Source organism: Agelaius tricolor, unplaced genomic scaffold (genome assembly GCF_023055355.1).
Source record: "Agelaius tricolor isolate 1412-34295 unplaced genomic scaffold, bAgeTri1.0.p SCAF_31, whole genome shotgun sequence".
NCBI classification, from domain to species: Eukaryota; Metazoa; Chordata; class Aves; order Passeriformes; family Icteridae; genus Agelaius; species Agelaius tricolor.
The window spans coordinates 1,566,253-1,585,962 of NW_027269291.1; the positions used below are offsets into that span (position 1 = coordinate 1,566,253).

Sequence of the window (19,710 nt, forward strand, 5' to 3'; positions counted from 1 at the left end):
CGGACGCTCGCGCTCTGGCTGGGGTAACCTACGGCTGCGCTTGGCCCCGTCCAGGAGGGCGGGCGCGCTCGTTGTCGACATCTTATTGGCTACCCGGGGTCGCAGTGACTGGAGGCGGGATCTTGAGCCCTTGTCGGTGATCGATTGGCTGGCAGTGATGTCAGTCACGCCAGCCCGAGGCGGGTGGGGCCACTTCAGGTTCTCGAGTGTGCCACGAGTTCGAATCCCGCCTCGGCCGAGTGGCGGACGGGCCCGGGTTTATCTCTAATTAACAAGAGGTTAATTATGGTGTTTATTTGACCGCACCGCAGGTGGGCTCTGCCAGCCCCACACTCCTTGCATGAAGTAACCTGGGTTTGACCTTCTTGGGGCGAAGATGCCCGGGATGAATTCATGGATGCTCCCAACCAACACAGCCATAATTCACATTAGGTGCCAAAAACATCTTTATTAGCAAAGTGTACACTAAAACTCCGGAGAAAGAGCTGCTCACAGTTTGACTACTCTCGGAGGGAGCTCGATACATTACTTGAGCTGGCGGCCTAGGACTATCACAGCATCTACCCGAGCGAGCGGCGAGGCGGCAGCACTACGTGGGCTTCTCCTACGGCCTCTGCGGAGAGAAGGGTGGCAGGGGGAAGCACCTATGGAACCCTTATCAAAAGAGAGAGCCTGGGACGGGTGACTGGATACGGGGCTTTTCAGCTTTCTGGGATTGTGCTTTTGAATTTTGTGCTTTATGCCCAGGCCGGTGACGAGCTGGATTTACCTGGGGAGCCGTGGGATGCGTGTTGGGGTTTGCAAGGTGTGATCAGCCTTGCTGGAGAAGTCAGTGCTCTGGGACTCGTGCTGAAGCAGGCTGAGGTGGCAGGGGCTGTTGGCCCTTCACTTCTCAGTGGCAATCAAGTAGGACAAGCTTCTGTCCTCTGTCCTTGTCCTGGGCTTGCCACCTGCAGTTTGCCCTGGACCACACCGTGGAGATCTCACACTCCTCCTCTGGTGACCACCCTTCTGTGGGCTCTGCTGGGCTGAGCCTTGTCCCAGCACAGTGGTCCCAGCTCCAGAGGTTTCCAGCACAGCAGCCTCGCAGCCCAGAGCCCTGGATTTGCTCTCCTCTGGTTGCTGTGGCTCTTTTGGCTTGTGCCCTTCTCGAGAAGAAGCCTTGGCAAGGAGGAGGTGGTGGGAACCACGTGGCCTAACCAGCTCGATGGTGGCTGTAAGAACTGTTCTAGGTTCGCTCTAATGTGCAAATGAAATCTACTCTATGGGAACCGCTGGAAAACGTTGACCTCGGAAGCCAGCCACTCTATCCTTCCTGTCACGGTGGCAGAAGATAGCTACAAATATACCCCTGAGCCAATGGCATTGTCCAATGTCTTACCCTTGCAGTCAAAATCAACATCAACTGGCCGGGCTTGCAGTTGAGGTTCCTCTTGACTGGCCCCCACATCTCTAACTTGCAGGAAGCACGGGGTCGGAGAGGTGTCTCTGAATGTCCTGGTGCTCGGAAGATGCCTCCAAGTGCTCGGGGAGGGAAGGGAAACGAGAGCCCCTCGAGAGTCCCTGGGTGCTTGGTGCCCTTTGGTGGGGAGGCTCTGGGCTGGGGAGAGGTGGGGAGTGGTGCTCCTGCTCGGAGTAGACGGTCAGGGTTTTGTCAGATGACACAGACAGCTGCATCCCGCTTGACAAGGAGTCCCTGGATTTCAAGTGGAACTTTTCTACCTCTGTGTAGCTCGGGCTCTGGTGGGAAACGAGGAATTGTATGAGTTATGGTAAAAGCAAAATAAAGCAGCCACACTCTCTCCTCATCAGGCTCCAAGCCCCAAAATGTTATTTTTCACTTGAGGGAGCCTCAGAGCAGAGGAACCCACTTCCTTCCCTACTGATGGGGCAACCTGGCAGCGTTGGGGATGGCAGCTGTGCCCCAAAACCAGTGATGCACTGGGCAGATCTGCTCCCAAGTCAAGACCCCGTGGCTTTGCTGGGCCCAATGAGTGTTTGGCTGTGCCTGGCCTGGAGAGAACTCGGGGCTGGGACGGAAGGACCCTGGTGGGTGCTGAGCCATCAGGGGTGCCCTTACCTGCTCCTGGGTGGGCAGCTCCTGGTCCTGCAGCGTTGCACAGGGGCCGAGCGGCTCCAGGCTCCGCGGGACGATGCCGTACATGGCCAGGCTCTGGGAGCTGGGCGAGATGGGGCTGTACGCGGGCGGCACTTGGGACAGCTGGCGCTGCAGGAGCTGCAGGATTACATGAATGTCTGACGACATCCTGGACTCCAGCCTGGGGACAGAGCAGCCAGAGAACCCTTTTGCATCCTGCAGCTGGGCAGGGGAGGCACTGGGAGGAGGTGCCAATCCCGCTACCCCAGGGCAGTGATGCTTTGCCTGCTGCTTGTTGAGGTTTTTAGAGAGCTTCAAACCAGCACTGCCAGAGAGAGAGATCAATCCTGCCATCTCTCTCCTGCCACACTCAATCATCCTCTGCCCAATTTTATGTGGAGCCAAACTGGGATCTGGAGCAGGGATTTGAAAAAAGCTAAAATTACCCTGGAGGGGGGAAAAAATTGCAATGGTTAGTTTTAATCTGGATCAATTCTCCAGGCCAGCTGCCTGTGCTGACAGATGGAGCAAGGCAGGTTAGTGCCAACCACTTTTAACTCAGGAACAGAAGAAAACAGAAAAGTAGAAGTCTCTTCTTTCTGCCTTGTCCTTGAAGTGAACAACTCTGGCAGGAGTGGGCACAGCCCCACTTGCAGGACACGGTCACAGCATCACTGACAGAGTGGGCAGATCTGTCCCCCAGAGCTAGGATGGTGCACTGGAGAGACACCCAAACACAAGTGTGTGGTGAAATGAGCTCAACAAGGGCAGCAAAACCCAAAGTGTCAGGGAGGTTCTGGGAGTGGTGACAGATGCCAAGGGTGGTGGCACAGCAGCAGATGAGGGGCTGGGCTGCAGTCAGGGTCAGGACTTGCCCTTTGAGAAGCCGCTGCATTTGCAAGGCACTCCCACCCCCTTCCCAGGAATGCAGTGTCCCAGAGGTTGCTGCACACAGAGCCCACTGCAGCCACCTCTAGAAAACAGAAAGTGATGGCCCAGAGTCCCCCAGGTCCTGTCCACCCCTGCCCACCTGCTGAGCTGGGCCTGCAGGAGCTCCAGCCTGGACTCGATGTGCCCTGGCCTGCAGTCGCCGTGCAGGGGCACGTCCTGCGAGCTGTGCACCAGCGAGATGTGCTGCAGGGGCTCTGCAGGGTGGGCTGCCTGCCGGTCCTCCCAGAAGCTGAACATGTTGGGAATATCCAGGGGAGTGGCTGGAAGGAGAGGAGACACCTCAGCACTTGTCCATGCATCCTCCAGCCCCAGTGGAGATGCTTCAGATTCTGTCAGCTGACACACATGGAGAGCCATGACCAACACACATGGAGAGCCATGACCAACACACATGTGGAGCCACCACTGACATCATGGAGAGCTCTCCCCAGCACACATGGAGAGCCACCACCCTGACATACATGGAGAGCCATGACCAACACTCATGGAGAGCCACCACCCACACACATGGAGAGCCACCACCCACACACAGCCACCACCACATGGAGTGGCACAGGAAGGACACAGCAGATCCAGCTGGGGACAAAAGGCAGCCAAGACCCTTGGTCTTGGAGTGTGGCTCCCCTCAAATGCACATGAGCAGCTTATCCCTGCTCCAGGACAAGGCCACCACACCCAAGCATGTCTCCCCAGCCTCCTGCCAGCCCAGCCTGCAGCCCTGGGTACCTGTGTAGGACTGGCTGCTCTCTGCTGCCTGCTTGCCAAGCTCCGTGTTGCCAGCGCTGGTGGTGATGAGGCTGAGCGAGGGCAGAGTCAAGTCATCCTTTTTGGGTGTGGGGAAGGGCTCAGCTTTCACAGGGCTGCCAGTCTTGGCCTCATCATCACTGGCCTGGGAGCAGGGAGAGGTGCTGCTGCCCAGGTCATCCCACTGGTCCTTACTCAGCGGCTCCTGCGGGTTGGTGAGCTCGGAGTAGGTGTGATACTGCTCTGGGTCAGAGATGCCCGTGTCTGGGTCTGTGGGACAGCACAGCAGGTCACTCTGGGGAGTACCACACGTGAAAAACACAGCCCCCCATTCCCTCTGGATGCCTGCAGGGCTGGGGCACCCCAAGGGGAGGGAGGGGAGGCAGCTTGGGTGCCTGCAGGGTGGTTTGCAGGGACAGAGACACCAGCAACCTCTGCTTTGGGGCAGCTCCTGGGTAGTAATGGATACTGATGGCAATCCTGCCCTGCAGACGGGCTCTGCCAGCCCAGGGGCACTCACCAGGCTTGTGGGGCTGGCAGGGCAGTAATGGACACTGATGGCACTGTCCCACCCTGCCACCCAGGGGCACTCACCGGGCTTGTGGGGCTGGCAGGGCAGTAATGGACACTGATGGCACTGTCCCACCCTGCCACGCAGGGGCACTCACCGGGCTTGTGGGGCTGGCAGGGCAGTAATGGACACTGATGGCACTGTCCCACCCTGCCACGCAGGGGCACTCACCGGGCTTGTGGGGCTGGCAGGGCAGTAATGGATGCTGATGGCACTGTCCCACCCTGCCACCCAGGGGCACTCACCGGGCTTGTGGGGCTGGCACGGGGAGTGCTTGCGGCGGCGAGCCCGGCGGTAGGTGCAGTCGTACTCCTCGCTGAGGGGTGAGCGGGGAACGCTGTCTGCCTGAGGAACGAGAGGGGCTGCTCATCAGGGAAAGGCTGCCATGTCCCATCCATGCGTGCCACGGGGGCTACAGCCCTTGCCATGTCCTCTTCACCACTGCCCCGTCCCACCCTGTGCCTCCGGGACTGGTGTCAGAGCTCAAGGGGTTCCTGAAGCTGTCCTTGCTGCTCTGAGACTGAGGTAAGTGTGACAGGGCCATGGGGAGGGAAGGAGCACCCTGAGAAGTGGCAGGACATCCCAGAGTGGGACAGAACGTGGAGGGAATTTACCTTCTTGGCTATATTTCAGGTCTCTGAAACAAAATGTCAGGAAAGGACAAAGTTCAGTCACACACTATAAAAGTAGATGTGTCCTGCTGTGGGGGAATCAGAACTCCCTGGAGAATGTCCTGGGAAATGTGGCTGTTGCACCTCCTGACATCGTTGCTTCAGCCCTCCCACTTGCCAAATTTAAGCACTGACCACATTTGCTCCCTGGGGCAGCCCTGGCACTCACATCTCGCAGGTTGAAGGTGATCTCTAGGTTGCTCCAGAAGTTGTCAGAGAAGGCTGGGTACATGTCCAAGACCTCCAGCAGGTCCTCACGCTGGATCTTGTGCAAGTCACAGTAGGTCAGGGCCCTCACGTCAGCATTGGACTTCCCTGGGCGGGCATAGAGGCTGATGGGCTCCCCAAAGATGTCATTCTTCCCTGTGCCAAGAGACAGCTCATTATGGACATGTGGGCACCCACTACTGCTCCAGCTATTCTGGCCCAGCACCCTTTATTTTGGAGCTTGTGGACAAGGGGATGCCCAGCAAACCCAACCCTGACTGTGTGTTGGGGATAACACTGTAAAAGCCACCAGTGATGGTGACACCAAGCCAGGGCAGAGGGTCATCAGTGATGGCTGGAGACTGCTGAGCCATGCCCTGCTCTCCTCATTCCTTTGCAGCTTCCCCCTGGCATCTCCCAGGGATCTTCCTCTCCCTATCCACTGGCATGGGGACCCATCAGATGCTGAGGAACAACCTTCCCTTCCCCAATATGTGGGGAAGTCCTTTACCCTCACCTTCCACCCTTCCTCTACTGCTCACCACCCTCTGCCCCTCGCCCGTCACCCCTCGCAGAAGAAAGGACTTTTTCACCTAAGATGGCCACCACAATGTCTTCCCTGAGGATCTCAATGGAGCCCCGGGAGATGAAGTAGAGGGTGGTGAGGACATCTCCGTAGTGCACCAGGGTGTCTCCGGGTGGGGCATGAGTGGTCTTGAACTTCATGGCCAGGGCGCGCAGGCAGCCCTTGCTGGCTCCCCGGAACGCTTTGCAGTTCTGCAGCAGCGTGCGGTTCAGGTGCAGGCAGATGTCGGCCTGCAGGCAGTCAGGGAAGCCCTTCAGCACCTGTGGAGAGCCAGGGAGAGATGCCATCATGCCACTGTCCCTGGGAGGGAGTGCTGTGACAGAGCTGAGAGAGGCTGTAGGGCACTCAGCATGAAACAATGGGGCCAAACAGGGAGACCGTGTGCCCGGAAAGCCAAAGGTGGGGACATTTTCCCATCCCTGGAAGAGTTCAAGGCCAGACTGGATGGGGCTTGGAGCAACCTGGTCTAGTGGAAGATGTTCTTGCTCATAGCAGGGAGTGGGACAGTTTGAGCTTTGAGGTCCCTTCCAACCGTAAACCATTCTGTGATTCCGTGATTTCGATCATCTTTTGATCTTCCCTTGGTGGATCCCTGCCTGTCGCTGGCTTTCACTGCTTGTGGCTGGGGACAAGAGCACTCCCAAGCAATAATTAAAAGTAACCAGCTCAATCTATTTATACCCACTGGTGGCATATCCCCTTTTTCTTCTTTACGCCCACTAATCTTGGATGAATGAGAGCAGAAACTGGCACAAAGAGCACAAAAACCTTAATTAAACAGCACCTGCCTGAATGCCAAGAAACAGCAGCACAGGACAGTTGTGTGCACTGACAGCTAAATATACCTGTGCAAATACCTCATGTTGAACAAAAGCTGCATCTGAAGGTGACAGCAAGGTAAAACTCACAATATGGAGAAAGCTGCTGCCACCAATGACTCACAGTGCCAAGGTGAAAACCACCTGGGTTTGGGTTTTTTTTGGAGAGCAGCATATGGCCCTGGGGTCCTCCTTGCTGTCCTCTTTGCTCACATCCCGCTGGTGGCCAAATCTGGAACAGCCATGCTGGGGCTGGTGAGCACGACCTGTTCCTGGCTTCAGCTTGATCTCCCATGCTAGCAGAAGTGTTTCCCTACTGGGAAATCAGGGGTGGACGAATTGATCAGGCTGTGGGGTGATTGATGAGATCACGCTGTGTCTCTGCAGCAGCCAGCAGGAATTGGTGTGAGCAGCAGCATGGCTGAGCTGCAAGCTCAGCTCTCCCTGGGGATGTGTGACCTGGGTTTGTACTAAGCCAAGAGCACCTGTGCTTGGGTAGGGTGGCACTGCTTCTCATTATTGCCACTGATGTCCAGCCCAGGTTGCCCCCTCCACCTGAAAGGTTTAACTCAAAGCTCTCCCAGCAGCAAACCCCCAGATGCTGCCCACTTGTTTCACGTGGCAGCAGCAACTTTAGAGGGAGATGCTGAATTCATACAAATCTGTGTCCTGATGCTGCTCAGGATCAAATCTTAAGGAAAAGAAGGAGCATTAGCAGGGAATGAGTGGGCTGATAACCTCCCCATGGCTAAGAGTCCAGGAATATGAAGCCTCATGTCTCTCCTTGCCTTATCCTTTCTCATTCCTCTGCCTTGCTGCTGGCTGGGCCATCGTGTCTGTGCACTGAATCCCAGGGCTGTGAGTGCAGTCCCCAGCCCAGAACACCTCGGCTGAGCCGCATCCTCATCCCCACGGAGCCCTGGCACTGTCGGCTCGGAGACACGGTGCCTCTCCAGCACAGCTCCGCCATTGATCCCCCTTTGCTAACAAACAGCTGCCTCTCTGGGCTCTAATTAAAATGGATCGAGGTTTATTTAAATGCCCTCCTTTCCCTGCTGCGAGAGCAGGATGCACTTTGCTTAGCAACCGGTGGTGTGGAGAGGAGCTGGATCGATACCTGCTCTGCTCCTGTGACACCAACAGACACCAGCCTGAAAGTGCTCAGTGCCAAGAGGGACTCTCAGCTCCCCACCAAACCTGCTCTCTGACCAAGACATGTGCTCATGATCCTGGAAAACCTCTGGGTAGATGTAAAGGAATGGGCAGAAAAAGGAGAGAAGGAGAAAGGGGGATGCAGGAGGTGGAAATGCAGGAGGTGTAAGGATGAAGTCTGTCTCCAGCCTCCCAAGTCTCCTGCCTCCATCCTGATCCAAAGGATGGAAATGTTTGGGTGTACCCAGATCTAGACGCCGTGTTGTTTAGGACAAGGTGCTGTGAGGACACAGGGCCTGCCTGCCCGTACTCACCGCGTTCATGTCGATGCCATTGGTGTAGGACCAGGCGTGCTGGAAATACTCCTCCAGGCGCTGGCGCAGGGGGTTGGGGATCTGGTGGAAGCGGATGAACTCCTTGACCCGCAGCATCTGCGTGTGGTAGCGTGCTGTGCCTGAGTAGAGGCGCTGGATGATGGCTGAGACGTTGCCGAAGATACTGGCGTACATCAGAGCTGAAACGAGAGGGCAGGGCTCAGAGGGACATGGCGAGGTGCGTGTCCAGCTACACGAGACCTGGAACCAGCACATTCCCAAAACCTATATCTACCAGGACCTGAAAACATGTATTCCTATCACCCCATCCATTTGTCTGTGCGGAAGAGGCACAGGCAGAGGGAGATGCTCCAACCTCCGAAGCAGGGATGGGAACAGCGGCACGTGCGCGGGCACTCACAGCCAATGAGCATGACACAGATGGAGAAGATCTTCTCGGAGTTGGTGTTGGGCGAGACATTGCCAAAGCCCACGCTGGTGAGGCTGCTGAAGGTGAAGTAGAGGGCAGTGACATATTTATCCTTGATGGATGGGCCAGAGGAGAGGTCGCTGTCGTTGTAGCGCTTGCCGATCTGGTCACCCAGGTTGTCCAGCCAGCCGATCTTGTGCTCCATGTAGGGCCTCTCCACGTTGCCGATGGCGTACCAGATGCAGGCCAGCCAGTGGGCGATGAGGGCGAAGGTGCACATGAGCAGGAAGAGCACGGCTGCTCCATACTCCGAGTAGCGGTCCAGCTTCCGTGCCACCCGCACCAGGCGCAGCAGCCGGGCCGTCTTCAGGAGGCCAATGAGGGTGGTGGTCTGCAGGGGAGAGGTGAGACACCTCAGGGACCAGCAAAGGATAAATATGGCATGTTCCAAAGGCATGTTCCCAGCTGAGCTGTGCTTCCTTTGAAGGATAAAAATGCATTTCTAGAGTGTGAATCACCTTGTCCTGGAGGTGACCTCTGAACTGGGTCAGATGAGTCACAGCACAGGAAGGGCAGCTTGCCTCTGCTGATCATAAAGGCAAAAAGCTCTGGGATTAGAGGTGAGCAAGTGAGAAGAGCCAAGGCCAAGCCCGTGTTTCCATATGGGTCCTCGCCTTGCCAGACATTGCTCCCAAAAGTGCTGCCTTTCACTCCCAGATGTGGAGCCTCCAGGCAGTACAGTAACTACAGGGTTATCCCTCTGCCAACATTTGAGTTTGCCTGGCAATGCACCCCCAAATTCACCCTCACTGGAGTGTGGGGTCAGCCCTTAAACTGTGCCCCCAGCCTGCTCTGCTGGGTCAGCCTCAACAAGGGGAGTGGATCCACTCTGAACACTTAGAATGGGGACTGCCTGACCCAGCTACTTAAAAACCTGTAAAGACACCCTTCTCCACCCTGTGACCAACCACCTATCTCCCCAGGGATTTAGCCATCCACCACTTATATCAAACCGCCCACATCCCTTTCCTTCTTTCTCATACATCTCTCCCTGCCCATCCACACATCCCCTCCTGTCCCGATGGACCCTGCTCTTACCTCATCAGAGCCAGAGCGGAAGATGAGCAGGTCGAAGGGGATGGCAGCCACCATGTCGATGAGGAACCACCCCTTGAAGTAATGGATGGCGATCTTGCCGGGGTGGCTCACCACCTCGTCGTTGATGTTGACGTAGGTGGTGCGGAAGTTGATGACAATGTCCACGATGAACATGATGTCCACGATGAGGTCAATGATGTTGAGCGGGTCGCAGGAGTAGCTGCAGTCCCAGCGCTTCTCCTCCACCTGCTCCTCGTTGAGCAGGAAGGCGGCTGAGTAGGGGGTGAAGACGGCTGTGTAGATGACCAGCAGGAGGATGAGCCAGTCCCACACGGCCTTGAAGGGGCTGTAGTGCAGGATGGTCCATCGGTGGATGCGCGGCGCCTGCAGCTTGTACTCGGGAAGGACGTCGGCGCCCAGGGACAGCACCTGCCAGGAGAGGGGTGTGAGGAGGATGCAAGGCCAGGAGAGAGGCTGGATAATGCCAGGAACCAGGCAAGGGACTTCCATGTACTGGTAGGGCATCAAGGAGCACACAATGGTTTCCTACAGCTTTTTCACCTTTGTTGGCTGCATCTGTGTTTGTCCAGTTCCCACTGTGGCTGACACCAAGGTCCTTGTCTCTGATGGTCTCAGCACCCTTGGGGCAGCTTCTTATCTGCTTTATGGCCATCTGACCCAGCAGAGAGGAAGGTGCCTGCTGCTGAGCCTCCTTCTGCCCTCAGCTCTGTGCCACCTGCTTGGGAGCTGCTGGGAGTCCCTGGTGCAGGGCTATGGGATGGGCAGCTTGGAGATGCCCTCACACGGCTGTGTCACCCGAGGGTGACAGCATGTTATGCATCCTGCAAGCCTTTCTTGGCCATAGCAAGTATCTTCCTTCCCCTGGATGTCCTTCTGGCACACTTGTCCTCCAAGCAGAGGGACAGCTTGGGCCACCTGTGAGCATCCTCCCATGCTGTCACATGTCCCCACGGCTCACTGCTTTCATGGGGACACTCCACAGCTCTGGAGAGTTCCCCACATATCCAGGCCTGGCCCACCTCCCCCCCCAGGACCAATGCCAGCTCCTGGTGGCTCTAAAGCCACTGTGGGGACACAACACAAGACACTGGGTGTGGGAGGGGTGGGGCTGCCCTGCTTTGGGGGCTGAGGGGTGGTGGCATGAAGGGGCTTATTTGGAGCTGGAGGCAGCTGGATCTCCTTCCTGCCTCTGCTGCTCTGTTGTCCCCCAGTGTCCCTGTGGTGCTGGGACCAGTGCCAGTTGCAGAGGAGGGTGAGGGACACCTCAATTCTCTCTCCTGGCACTGAGCCCCCAGCTAAAAGGGAGCTTTTTTGCTGGGCTGCAAAGGAGAGGACAGAGGAAAGAGAAGAGAGGAGAAAGGAGGATCCATATATCCCAAGGCAACAGTGATGAGCAGTGATCCTGTCAGTGATCCTGCCCTGACAGGAAGGATCAAGGTTTCTTGTTCAAGGGTCTCCCAAGGGCTCCTGATGCTGCGATCCAAAGCAGATCCATCCCTGTACCCCCATCCCACAACAAGCCCCAGCCGCTCCCACATCCCAGAGCCCCAGCGCACGGAGACTCCCGGTGTGCCCCAGCCGTGTCCCCTGCTCCTACCTGCCTGCAGCTGGCCCTGCGGCCCAGGCGGCAGCTGCCCCTCGAGCTCCGGGTGTCCACCATGGGCGCCCCCAGCCCCCCGGGCCCGGGCAGCGTCCGGCAGGGCGGGCGCAGCGCTGGGGCCGGGGCATTGCCCACGCAGGCTCGCAGGCACTCGGCCAGGCGGGTGGGAGGCATGGGCACGAAGGGCACCCGGGAGCCCGGCCCGCGCTAATCAAAGGCGATCGATGGGGATCGGCCCCGTGGGGACGGCAGCGCCAATGGAGCAGCGGGAGCCGCCGACGTCGGTGGGGGGCCGAGAGGGGAGGGATTGGAAAAAGTGACCCAAGAGCAATCGTTGTGGGGGGAATGAGGCACGGCTGGGCTTGGGGACCGGCTCCTGCGGGGATGGTGGGGAAGGGAACGAGGCAACGCTTATAAAATGATTGATCCCAAAACTAGGATGCACCTGGAAGAGCTGGGATGGGCTCCTTCAGCTTGTGTCTGGGAAAACCAGCAATGCTCCCAGCCTCAGCAGCTGAATGCTTGTTCTGCCTGACTGGAGGCATCTCTGAATTCAGGACACCAAATACTGTTCCCTATGCTGGGGCACCTGGCCTGCCCCCCATCCCTGGCACCTAGCTCTTGTGGCAGAAGCAAGAACAGGCTAAGCACTCTTGCTTTCCAGGCAGGAATGAATAAAAAACCACAGTCCCAAAGATCTGAGGCAGAAAAGGGTAAAGAAACAACCCCCAGAAGAGCATCCAGACCAACACAGAGCTAGGGAGCAGCTGCAGCCTTGTTCCTCTGCCCCTAAGGATGGGAAAGTCACCCTTGGGTGTCCTGGGTGGCCCTGGGAGTCTGAAGGTGGCAGTGCCAGTGTTCTCCTGGGTGCCCCTTCCCTTTGTCCCCTTCCTCCTGGTGGGGTGCTGGGTGCTGGCAGTGAGTGAGGGAGTGCAGAAGGGAGAAGGAGGAGGAGGAGGAGGGAGCAGGGTGTGTGTGAGCTGTAGGTGACAGGGGGGGAGGCTCCTGTGGCCCTGGCTAACCCAGGCCATTGCTCATGCCCCCTGGTGCCCCAGCACCCATCACCTTCCCACTGTCCCCCAGTGTCCCTTGCCTGGTGCTGGGGATAAGGGGACTGACCTGAGGTGGGGGCCCCTCCAGAATCACCAGCAGAGCCTCAAACACGAGTGGCTGGGCAGGATCAGGCCCGTGGTGCTGGCTGCAGGCTGGCAGTGACCCAGTGTCACTCCCAGCACCTCTCCTGGCACAGCTCAGCCCCCCATCCCTGTCCCCAGCACCCACCTGCCCAGATGGGGGGACTGGGACACATTCCACATTCAGACAGGATCCCAGCCTGCTGACACCGAGCCCACAGCATCCCCACGTGCCTCCAGCTGTGCTCCAGAGCCCTGTGAGGCTGTGGGGCCTCCATTGCTCTGGTGGGCTGCCCTCTGTGCCAGCTGAGTGCAGGGCCAGACCATCCCAAAGAGCCCGGCTCCGCTCCCTGCCCACCCGCGGGTATTTTTAGTCGGCGTCTCGCCGCTGTCTCTGCCTCACCATGAATTATTTAACAGCCAGGAGCAGGGAGCTGTGGCTTGGCCAGGAGCTGTGGGGGACACTGGGGTGAGGACAGGCAGGGGCAGATGCAGCAGGGAGGACAGGTCCATCCTGTCCCGTGCCACCACATCCCATCCCACCTGGAGACTGAAAGTGAAGATTGACCTCAGTGGGTGCTGCGCTGCCGGGCCCTGCAGCCACCAGCTCTGACCCCATCACTCCACAAGCAGGCACTGACCCCACAGTGAGTGGCCAGCACCGCTGTGACAGCCACCCCAGTGTGACCATTCACTCCTGGTGTGCTCCTTGTGACGGGGACCGGGGCATGGAGGGTCCTCACTGTCCCTCTGGGCAGCTCAGGGGCCAGTGCTGGGTCACTGCAGCCACTCCCAGATTAGAGGGACTAATAAAGGGGACAAGCCAGGGGGAAAACAAGCCTAAGAACTGTTCCATAAGGTGTGAAGTGGGGAGCCCATGCCCTGTGCATGGAGGCTGTGAAGTTAAAGATTTGCTGGCACCGAGACAGAAGGAGAATCCTGCATAGCACCCCACTCTGATGGAGCAAACTCCCAAGCCTGGAGGCTTTTCTGGGGTCAGATGGCTGCGTTCTCATTAAATTTGCCCTAGGCTGCTGCTGGCAGCAATGGGAGGTGCCCTTAGATGTATTTTGTACATTGAGGCTCCCCAGTGCCTCAGTTTCCCCACGGCTAGAAGAGCTCCTAACCCGGGACTGTGGGATACACCAGCACCTTTCACGCACACTGACATCCCCGTGGGATGCACTATGCCATGCGTGTCCCTCTGGGTGACAGCGACAGTGCAGTGCCACCTGCTGTCTCCCGGGGGATCCTGTGGCCCTCGGTGTGCTGACACCAGGCCAGGTCCTTGGCTGGGCACCTCGGGGCCAGCAGTGCCCCAGGGGCTCCATTCCCAGAGCCGGGGGGCAGTGACAGCGGCCAGAGCTCCCCACAAAAGAAGCCACATGCACACACAAACAGGCAAACACGTGTCCCCTTCAAGGCCAGCAGCACGAGCAGTTCATGCTGGTGTTTCCCCAGCCACAAATTGCCAGAAATACTCATTTAAGGGACTAAAATGAGAATTCCAGCCATTCAGAGGAAGGCATAACCAAGCACAGGGATACTGGCATTTCCTCTCCTCCCAAAGCCACTGGAGTGTTGTGACTGTCCCCAGCAGCAACACCAGCACCCCATTGTCACAGACGTGTTTTCTGGAAAATCCTTTTGTTAGGATTTTTCTCCTGAGAAGCTGAGAGGCCCCAGAAATTAAATGTAAACAATAATTATCTGATTGCTTGGGATGTGGTTTGGAGGTTGCTTACCAACAGGTGCATCTTTGATTGGTCTCATGTGAATTGTTTCTACTTTGTGACCAATCACAGGTCCTGCTGTGTTGGGACTCTGGTCAGTCACAAGATTTTATTATTCATTCCATTCCTTTGTGAGCCTTCTGATGCCTCCTTTCTCTTTCTTTAGTATAGTTTTAATATATAATTTTCTTTTAATTTACTAAAATAATAAATATAATAAATATTTATTTATTTATATAAAAATATATAATAAAGATATTATATATATTTATATAAATAAATATATTCAAAATTATATTATATATATTTATATGAATAAATATATTTATATGAATAAATATATTTAAATTTATATTATATATATTTATATGAATAAATATATTTAAATATATATAATATATAAATATATATAATATAAATATTCATAAAATAATAAATCAGCCTTCTGAAACATGGAGTCAAGATTCTCATCTCTCCTGGGGACCCACAAACACCACCACCACACCCCACCACTGCCTTGTGTGTGACCCCATACCTGTGTGACCTTCTCGGTGACGTTCTGGGTGCGCTCCATCACCTTGTGGGGAGCAATTATCTCGATCTCTGTGGTGGAGCCTGAGCGGTGCTTCTCCAGGTTGAACTCCACGAAGTTGAGCGTGAACTGGGGGATCTGGCTGATGGTCCTGTACTTCATGAGGTCCGAGTCGGACGTGGAGTTCGGGGGGTTGGGTTTGACGTGGGAAGCCTCTGGAAGAGGATGGAGAGGAGCACTGAGAAGGGCAGTGAGAGCAGGAACAGATCCCCAGAGCCCTGACCTCGTGTAGGACCTCCAGGAGGCTGGGGGCCACCACAAGGTGCCACCAAAAGGTGCCAAAATCTGCTTGGCCATAAAGGCTTGACTTCTTCAGGCTGGCTCAGATGTGGGATGCTCAGCCTGGGATGCCTGGGAGAGGGCTGTTTTTCCCACACATCACCCATCTTTTCACCATTAAACCTCCTGCAGGAGGCTCAGAGCAGCTGCCAAAACACAGAGACACTCAAGCGTCCTTTGCTACCCTTGATGACTGTAGTGGGTTGGGGACCAACCCACTGAGATTCACCAGGGAGAAATGCCAAAACTGGCATGAAAACAGACAGGAGGAGGTCATTCTCCCCCACCCTTTGCCTGACAAACATAGTTCCTGAGCTGCTGTGCTGGTTTTTGGCCAAACTGAACCAGGAGTCAGATGTATCCTCCACCCCCAGCTCCAGGCAGGGAGGTCAGAGCTTTCTCTGGAAGAAGAGCTGTAGTGGGTCCTGATATTTCTCCCTGGGGCCCTGCCTCTGGGTCACCCCAGGGCAGGACCAGGGAGGAAGCTGTGTAGGTGGTCATTTCATGGTCAGGCTTGTGGCAGCAAGTTGTCAGGAGTGGGAGCCTGTACCCAGAGCCAGAGCTCCAGGAAGGTCCCCAGGCTCTGTGCTCAGCGTGTACCAACCTTTCCAAATCCTACAGGCAGGGGCAGGGTTGTATTTTCAATTCTTTATCCCTTCTAACCCTTGCACTCTGACATTGTCCCAAGTGGTGGTGTGGGAAAGAGGTGTCTGAAGACATTTGTGAAGGTGCCCAGTTAGCACCAGCCCTGCTGCTGCCACCCTTCTCCCTTCCCTCCCTCTACATCGTGTCTCCTCCTGAGGGTCTGTAACCTGTGACTATTGGAGGTTCATGAACCCCCAGCCCACTTTTACAGCCAGATTCCACAGATCGATCTCTCTCATCCCCAGCTGAGAGCCTTCTCCTTCTAGACCTCCATTCTAATTTGTCCTCATCACTCTCATGAGAACCAGAGGTCTGGACATGGATAGCACGATGAAGGGTCATTCCCTCCAGCCCTTCAGAGTGGCCTGGCCGGTGACTCACCCACTTCCAACACATGGACACAGCTCACACTGCACATGCCTGCAGAGCCCTTCCCTCCCTCCAGGGAAGGTGGGATGGCATCGGGACGCCCCTTGTGTGGGGCAGCCAAATGCAACCTCATGCGGTCTCACACCTCACACACAAACCATGGATGGCTCTACCTACAGAGCAGGACCTGCCTGTGCAGGGAATCACATGGAGACCAGTGGGTTTTGGGGAGAAGACCCAGGTAATCTCCCCTTTGCAGAGGGAAAAAGAGACCGAGACCTCCCCCCCGAGATGTGCTGGGGCCATGGCCAGAGCCCTGGCTCCCGCAGTAGAACCGACGGCTCCGGGGTTTTCCCTACCTGAGTTTGCCCTCCTTTCCCTGAATTTTCTCTGGAACTCAGACCTCGCAGCCTCAAAGTTGTCCAAGGAGGAGACCCTGCGGAGGCTGTGGAAGCTGCCCCCAGGGCGAGACCGAAAGAAACCCCATGCGGGGTGTGGGCCCAGCACGGGAGGCTCTTGTTTCGGGGACGAGTGTTGTAGGGTGGGGTCGGCCTCCAGGCTTGGCCTCCGCTCCTTTTCCAGGAGGGATTCGGTCTCTGACTGCATACAGTTTTCCTTGGGCGATGTCTTCAAGTCCCTCAAAATCAGGGAGTCACCACCAGGCTTTAAGACAGCCAGGAGAAAGCGTTGTATTAGAAGGAGTCCCCGCGTGCTGTGGGGCAAGGTGAGGGAGCCGGGGTGGGTAAGAGGAGAGGCAGAGGGCTGGGAAGCACTGCAGTTCCTGAGGTCATCTCCAGCCCAGACCAGGACCTGCTTTGGAGTGGGGCCACCGAGTCCCTGGGGACTTGGCAGCTCCCAGCTCCCGCCGGAGGCTGGGCGGCCGCGGGGAGGTTTGCGAGGCGATGCTGCACAGGTGGAAGCAGGTGAGAGCAAGAGAAGAGGAGGCCTAGGGACAGGCTTGCCTGCAGTCCCTGCAGTGCCATGCGTTTCTCTGAGATGGCCCCGTGTCCCACCACTGGGGCTGCCCTTCCCTCCCCTGCTGCAAGAGCTCAGGCCACCACCGAGAGTCAGTGCCCAGGGCCTGTGCTGGTGTTTATGGGGGAGGATGTGCTCTGCACCAGGAAGCACTGGAGGAGCTGCTGGGTTTGCAAATTTGGCCATATTGCTCCTCCTTCTCCTATAGCCACTGTAAAACATTGCTAAACCTTTTTCTCTGGAGACCTGAAGAGTTTCCAGATTTTAATTTCTGCAGTGGGGTGTGCAAAGCAACCCCGTTCTGGAGTAGAAACCCATGAGAATGTGTGCCTCCAGTAGTACTCACAGGAGGAACTGTGGCACTCCTCACCATCCCTAAGGCTCTTTAGGGCAGGTTTTAGGATGGGGTGCCTGGAGAGGCTGACTGCTGGCTGGCCCTGCATCTCTGGGCTGTGGCCATTTGACCAAGCTCCAGTGAGATGATGCAGCATCAGATTGTCCTCAATGCACATTTCCCATTCCACACTGCATTCCATTTCCATTCCACGCTGCAGTGCCCCATGCAGCTCCAGCCTCGGGGTACCCAGAGCTTTTTAGCAATGCTGGTGCCTATGGGAATGATGCACCCAAAACATCTGATAACCCTATGCATATCTTCAACCTACCATAAGCACAACCTCTGAGAAGACAGGCACCTTCCATCTCATTATATCTATGAGCTGGGCAAGCAGATTTATCCAGGCTGCCTGGATACACCCAGCACAGCCAGACCCTGGCACATGGGGATGCCTTAGCAGAGCAAAAGCCTCCTGCTCACAGCCTTGGGCTGCAGCATTTCAGAAAACAGCAGCTCTTTGACTGGAGCTACCCTGAGCACTGTCAGGAAGCCACCAAGAACAGCAATCTCTAAACAGCTTTTCAAGGTTGGTGACAGCATCACCTTCCACCATGGGAGGAACAATCTTTGCTGGAGGGCTGAGAAGCTGGACCTGCCTGTGCTGCCTGCTCCCTGCCAGGAAATCATGGGGAAATGAGCCTGCCAGTCCTTGCTCAGAGCACACCACGCTCCTGCAGCCACCAGCACTGCCCTCCTTGAGGTGGGGACAGCTCCCTGGAGCTCCACCATCCTGGACAACTCTGAGTATGGAGGCAGAGCTTCCTCCCAGCTTTGGCACATCTCCCACTCCCCCCTCAAGCCACGGGATGTGCAGAGCAGCAGGGAGGAGCTGCAGCCCACACGGCCAAGCCCAGCAGGGCCAGCACTGCCCCCCGTGCCCTGCCCTGCCACAGGAGATGGCCCAAACCACAGCAGCCAAGGGGGACTGGGATGGGGACAGCGAGGAGGAGCGCTGGGACCTGGCCTGAGGCGTGGGCTGGTATCAGACAAAGGCTACGGTTACCTTTCCATAGTCAATGGCTACTCCATCAAACTCACTGGTGGGCAGAGATTTCCGCTGGATTTTGAGGCGCCGCAGGGACGGGAGACTAAACTTCAAACTCCTACCTTCACCTTGTTAAAAAGAAAAACAAAACACAAGAGAGAAAGATGTGACCTAGCTGCATGTGATGGCTGGAGTGAGGCGGGACAGGGGAGAGGCTACGGAGAGTTTTGGGTGGCTCTGGGGAACGCACATGCTGTGTGTGGCCTTTCCTCCTCCAAAGCACTGGATATTCCCATGCCACCACAGTGCCACATGCTCAAGGCAGACCCTGACCTGGCAGCAAGCTCCTCTGAGCTGGAGAAGAGTTCCCTATAACTGTGGATGTGAGATGGGAAAGGTGCAGAGCATCCCTAAGCCAATTAAAGAGGTTAAAGCCAATTAAGGGATTTGGTCCCGGAGGAAATAGAGCCTCTAAATCTCCTTGGTGGAACTTTAGGGAAAAAACCCCCCACACAATAGAGATGGTAATTTAGAAAGGCATAGAAAGAAAAGTAGTTCTAACAATTTTGTTCCTGGATTTGTTTTGAATTTTCAGTGAGGGAATTTGGACCACAAAAACAGGATCCCTTTCTGGCATCACAGGGGACCAGGAGACCACCTCACGGGGGCCTGGGGCTGGGACAAGGGCAGCCAGGGCTGCTAGGAGCTGTGAGAGAGGTGCAGGAGAGGAAGAGCCCAGATCTGGAGAGGGCCCAATGCCCCTGGTTGTGACACTCAATGCAAAGTCACTTGTCCTCTTCTAGAGGAGACCACGGTCACTTGCTACTGCAGAGTTTGTGTGAGCAGCTGGGCTCACACCCTCAGGGCCTGGGTCAGCCCTGAAGCTCATCCAGCAGCACCAACTCTGCTCCCTAACTGCACGAAAGGTGGCCTAAATCCTGGGGCACGTGGGACGTGGCATGACCTCCACAAAGACATTGTCCCCTGGGAAACAGCAGCACGTTGAGGAGCTCTTTGGTTTTGGCAAGAATAGCTTCCCTCATCTGGCCCCAAAACACCACTGAGCTGCTTGGGCAGGGTCCCAGCCTGCCCAGAAATGCCCCTGCCCATGGGGTACCACACTGGCTCCCTCTGCTCACCCCATCCCCACTGCCTAGAGCAGCTTTTCAGCTGGAAGAAGCAAAGCATCCAACATTCCCTGCACACCAGTGAGCTGGAGACCAGCAATGCAGCCCCCTGTGGCTATGCAATGAAAGACTGAGCCAGAAAACCTGAGCACAAGAGCCTGATCTGGATGGGCACCAGCAGCTCTGGCCTTTCCACACCCCCTGTCACTGGAGT

The 19,710-nt window shown here is 56.3% G+C and overlaps 1 protein-coding gene across 2 annotated transcripts in view; it reads right to left on the bottom strand.

The window, feature by feature from the left end:
• Window positions 1-811: 811 nt before the first annotated feature.
• KCNH6 (potassium voltage-gated channel subfamily H member 6) overlaps window positions 812-19,710 on the bottom strand; it is a 33,056-nt gene continuing 14,157 nt past the window's right edge. The window contains exons 4-16 of one of the 2 annotated variants that reach the window (XM_071451073.1): window positions 18,388-18,497; window positions 16,372-16,675; window positions 14,663-14,874; window positions 9,641-10,069; window positions 8,534-8,933; window positions 8,113-8,312; window positions 5,836-6,088; window positions 5,205-5,398; window positions 4,610-4,709; window positions 3,776-4,063; window positions 3,129-3,309; window positions 2,081-2,279; window positions 812-1,740 (exon numbers count right to left, since the gene is read on the bottom strand). In XM_071451073.1, the coding sequence (XP_071307174.1) occupies window positions 1,453-1,740; window positions 2,081-2,279; window positions 3,129-3,309; window positions 3,776-4,063; window positions 4,610-4,709; window positions 5,205-5,398; window positions 5,836-6,088; window positions 8,113-8,312; window positions 8,534-8,933; window positions 9,641-10,069; window positions 14,663-14,874; window positions 16,372-16,675; window positions 18,388-18,497 (3,158 nt within the window). In that variant the 3' untranslated portion in view covers window positions 812-1,452. The remainder of the gene's footprint in view (window positions 1,741-2,080; window positions 2,280-3,128; window positions 3,310-3,775; window positions 4,064-4,609; window positions 4,710-5,204; window positions 5,399-5,835; window positions 6,089-8,112; window positions 8,313-8,533; window positions 8,934-9,640; window positions 10,070-14,662; window positions 14,875-16,371; window positions 16,676-18,387; window positions 18,498-19,710) is intronic. The other variant, XM_071451074.1, reaches the window with a different exon arrangement.